The 4,080-nt window shown below is 41.0% G+C and overlaps 1 protein-coding gene across 1 annotated transcript; it reads left to right on the top strand.

The window, feature by feature from the left end:
• On the top strand, positions 1 to 4,080 carry tsn (translin). Its single transcript, XM_037686224.1, has 6 exons — positions 1 to 108; positions 344 to 437; positions 517 to 613; positions 736 to 851; positions 932 to 1,011; positions 2,847 to 4,080. Exons 1-6 carry the CDS (start codon positions 43 to 45, stop codon positions 3,075 to 3,077), a joined length of 684 nt encoding a protein of 227 aa, XP_037542152.1. The 5' UTR covers positions 1 to 42; the 3' UTR covers positions 3,078 to 4,080.

Below are 4,080 nucleotides of genomic sequence, written 5' to 3'. Positions count from 1 at the left end.
GCGCCTTGAAAATTGACTGGAGGGTTTTGTCGCTGCTCGGATATGTCCGTCGCCGAAATGTTCAGCTACATTCAGGGCTTCCTGAGCGCCGACCAGGACGTCAGAGAGGTAAGAACAGCGGAACAGCATGTAGTTAGCTAACTCAGCCGAGCTGCTTTTGTTTTTAGCTGCTCGCAAATGAGAGAAGTCAACAGGGACTCAAACATCACGTTTAAATAAAGATAATATTATTGTTTATTTGGCCTAATTATTACCACGATCGTTTCAAATATCTGAACAGACATTGATTGTAGCGTTAATTGACATTAATTGTCTATTTCAACTAAGGAGTTGTTGTTTTTAGGATATCCGAAAGGTGGTTCAGAATTTGGAGCAGACTGCCAGAGAAATACTAACGGTACTCCAAAGTGTCCACCAACCATCTGGATTCAAAGAAAGTAAGTATGTAACTCAACCTGTGATTGATAATATTATGTTGGACCATTTTTTAAATACTTACTGGTTTTCTTCTTCCAGTCCCCAGTAAATGTGCAAAGGCACGGGAGTTGTTCTGCACGGTGAGGACACAAATAGCTGATCTGAAGACCAGATTTCCTGTGGAGCAGTATTACAGGTGACAATCATTATCTCCGGTTCTTTCAGTTTGTGTCTTCCAGCGTGCTTAGTTGGTGTGATTTCAGATTTTGCACCTCTGGTTCCGTCTCTTATTCATCGTTTATTCTCCTACCTGTTCAGGTTCCACGAGCACTGGCGGTTCGTTCTGCAGCGTTTGGCTTTCCTCGCAGCCTTCGTCGTCTACCTGGAAAGTGAAGCTCTTGTCACTCGGGAGGAGGTGGCACAAATACTTGGGAGTAGGTACCAGTTTAACTGTTACAGCAAGAAAATCGCCTAAGCATCATTTATTTAATTTCCTGGGTGCCCTCATTCTCAGTTGAGGTTGTGCGAGAGAAGGGCTTCCACCTGGATGTGGAGGATTACCTGGCAGGTGTTCTGATCATGGCAAGTGAGCTGGTGAGTCTGTAACTGATTGCTAAGCTGTCACACTAACAGCACTTTAAAACTGGAAATTTAAGGCGTCGTCGTGCTCATTGTGTCAAATGTACTTGTTTTATTGTTCAGTTTGTTTGGATAAATTCCAGATGTTTAGCTGTAAATGATGATTCTTTCTAGCCTAATTCAAATCATCCATGTGATACCTGCACATCCTAAAGCTAAAAGGGATTTTAACTGACTGCAAACATTCAAGAGGAAACCATCTCCCAATGTTTCTGACATCCTAGGAAGTGTGTACCTCTGGATTTCCAGCTCAAATGCTCAATTTGTATTTTCTTTCTGCTTTATGTTACTGCAAATGAAATGCTCTGCTACGCAAAATGTCGTATCATGTTTTAGGCTCTTGATTATTATAGTCAAGTTTGATTGAATTCTTTGTAAATTGAAAAAAAACAACTGATACCTTGAACAATAATTGAAAGCCTCTGTGATAATTATTATAATAATTATGTCTTTCATTCGACTTCTTATTTGAAATCCTAACTTGACAATATTAACAAGTAGGTGTTTGAAAATGTTGAAAATCAGAATTAATGTCTAAATATTAGAGCCCGACTGATATGGACTTTTTGGCTATTGCCAATATCGACATTGGGAGGGGAAGGCGAATGCTCATAACCGATTTGTCCACCCCCAAGAATCAAAGTAAGCAGCTACTTTTAAACCTGTTTAACACTTGAAGTCATCTTCCTAATGTGTGTTCACATTTTCTACCCTCCATTATTCACCATAAAGTTATCAAGTGTGTTATAAAAATATAACTTAAACAAAAGATATGTCATTTCCTGTTCATTGTTTAAACGTCACATATGGTGAAGGTCTAATTAGTATTGACTGCAGCAGCAGAGTTTATTTGTCTTTGCAGAGAAGTAAAGATTTCAGACGAACAATGCATTTCATTGAGGACGACAGAGATAATGTTACTAACACTGATGTATTTTACCTCTATGTTATAGATTTATTGTTCTGGATAAAGTTTTACAAGACAATAGCCAATGCTAGGTTACCTAAATGTTAGCTTGCTAACCTGAGAGGCACGTAGCTAATGGCAAGCGGGTTGGAGGATTGAAGCTAATTTATTATTGATTTTTTTATTTATTATTATACAGATAAGTAACCATAAACTTACCATGCTCTGTTCAGCAAAATATGCTACACCGTGTCGCTCCCTGCTTCAGCTGTGCTGTGAAAGTGAATGGCCATGACTTGAAAGTAGTCTTCATGCGCCCTCTGCTGGATACATTGTACAATTACACCTTTTGCAAGTAAGGACACCGCTGGTTCCAGCATTTCAGGGGTGAAAATGATAAATGTTTATATCAGCGCATAATGGGACAATTATCACTGATACCAATATGTCCCCAAACGCCTATATCTGCCTAAAATATCAGCCCTATGGATGGATGGATGGATATCGATTAAGAACACTACAAACAATAAAATCATGCGAGCACCACAATGAAATAAAAAACACCTATGATAACATGATGTTTTGTAGTATATGTCACGTCTTGTTCGGCGTATTGTTTTTCTTAGTTTAGCATATTTCTTAGATCTTATTACTGGTTTTCTTTACAATTTATGCTTTTGTTGGATGTAACTGGGACCCTGTGTACACAGTTTCGTTCCGCCACATGCACCACATGTGATGAATGACAAAGAAAACCTTGACAAGTTTTCCCAAATATGCCTCAATAAGACCAAAGGTTGATTTAGTGAGTTTTTTCCTTTATATGTATTTATATGGTGTAAGAGGAGAAGGTCCTTGTTAAATGTGTGTTCTGCTCCTCTAGTCGCGGTTGGCTGTGAACAGTGTCACAGCAGGAGACTACAGCCGGCCGCTCCGCATCTCCAACTTCATCAACGAGCTGGACTCGGGTTTCCGTCTGCTCAACCTGAAGAACGACCCGCTGAGGAAGCGCTACGACGGTCTCAAGTACGACGTGAAGAAGATCGAGGAGGTGGTTTATGACCTGTCCATCCGTGGTCTGGCCAAGGAGCCAGAGTCCGGTGGAGAAAAGTAGCTTGTGGAGAACCTGATTGGCTGTGGGGGCGGAGAAGGGGGGCGTGGCCTCCGCCTCCTGCTGGAACTTCTGTATGGCTGCTGCAGATTGAAGACCTTCCCTCACCTGGAAGACGAGACCTCGGGATCCAGCTGAGGTCCCAGCAGCCAAAACTGGAGTTTGTGTTTGTGCCAACGGTAAATATCGGTCTGTCAGCAGAGATGGTGAAACGTCTTCATCCTTATTCAGAAACTCAACTCCGAAGGTTCGATTTCTTCCTGGATTTGAGAACGTGTCTGAGCTTCGTGTGGTTCCTGTCGTGTTGTTTTTATTCATGTTCAGCTGGACGTCCAACAGACTGCTGGTCATCGAGTACCAGTTCGTTCATCCAGGAAGACATCGATTGCTGTCTTTCTGTAAAGCTTTTGTTTGCTGTTCGTTTTTTTTATTGTTTTTGCAGAAATGTACAAAAAGTTTCAGTGTTTATCAGATGATTTGATACTTGGTGGTTTTGTACGTCTTCGGACTAAAGTATTGTTTCAAAGACATCCCAGCTAAGATCCAGGAGTCTTTATGAAGAGCGTTTTTGATGCAAAGACTAGAGAGGGATGGAAAACAGCAAATCTTTTAACAACATTTGATTTTGATTATTATAAATGACACTCTTGGAGCAAACGAGCCAAAGAAATGACATTGATGCACTTCACCTGACAGTAAACCTGTGCGAGTCCTTCTACAGTCGGGAACTGTTCAAACTGTGCCGACGATCGTCTGTTGAGCCATTTCATACTTTAGCTCGTGTGGAAGTGGCGGCGTCCTCGGGACCCCCACGTGTTTACGATACATGTTATTTCTTTCAACTAACGTAAAGTCTTAAAGGTTCGTTTTTTTTTCTGGAAACATCTTTTGTTTTTGTTCCATGTTTTGATTTTATTCCTCCGAGTGAAATCCCTGCGCTTGTTTATTCCAGTTCTGAGGTCCGATGGCTCCTTGCTCAGTTTGTGATGTAACATTAAAAACATTG

This window comes from Nematolebias whitei, chromosome 13 (genome assembly GCF_014905685.2).
Source record: "Nematolebias whitei isolate Nwh7 chromosome 13, NemWhi1, whole genome shotgun sequence".
In the NCBI taxonomy this organism is placed as follows: Eukaryota; Metazoa; Chordata; class Actinopteri; order Cyprinodontiformes; family Rivulidae; genus Nematolebias; species Nematolebias whitei.
Note: the sequence above shows the minus strand (reverse complement) of the source record. Positions and strands in the feature narration are given on the sequence as shown.

Excerpts from the sequence above, each read along its gene's own strand:
- tsn (XM_037686224.1), top strand. The coding sequence starts at position 43 with ATGTCCGTCGCCGAAATGTTCAGCTACATTCAGGGCTTCCTGAGCGCC. Across the intron at positions 614-735 it reads CCTGTGGAGCAGTATTACAG|GTTCCACGAGCACTGGCGGT; the intron begins GTGACAATCATT and ends CTACCTGTTCAG. Across the intron at positions 1,012-2,846 it reads TGATCATGGCAAGTGAGCTG|TCGCGGTTGGCTGTGAACAG; the intron begins GTGAGTCTGTAA and ends CTGCTCCTCTAG.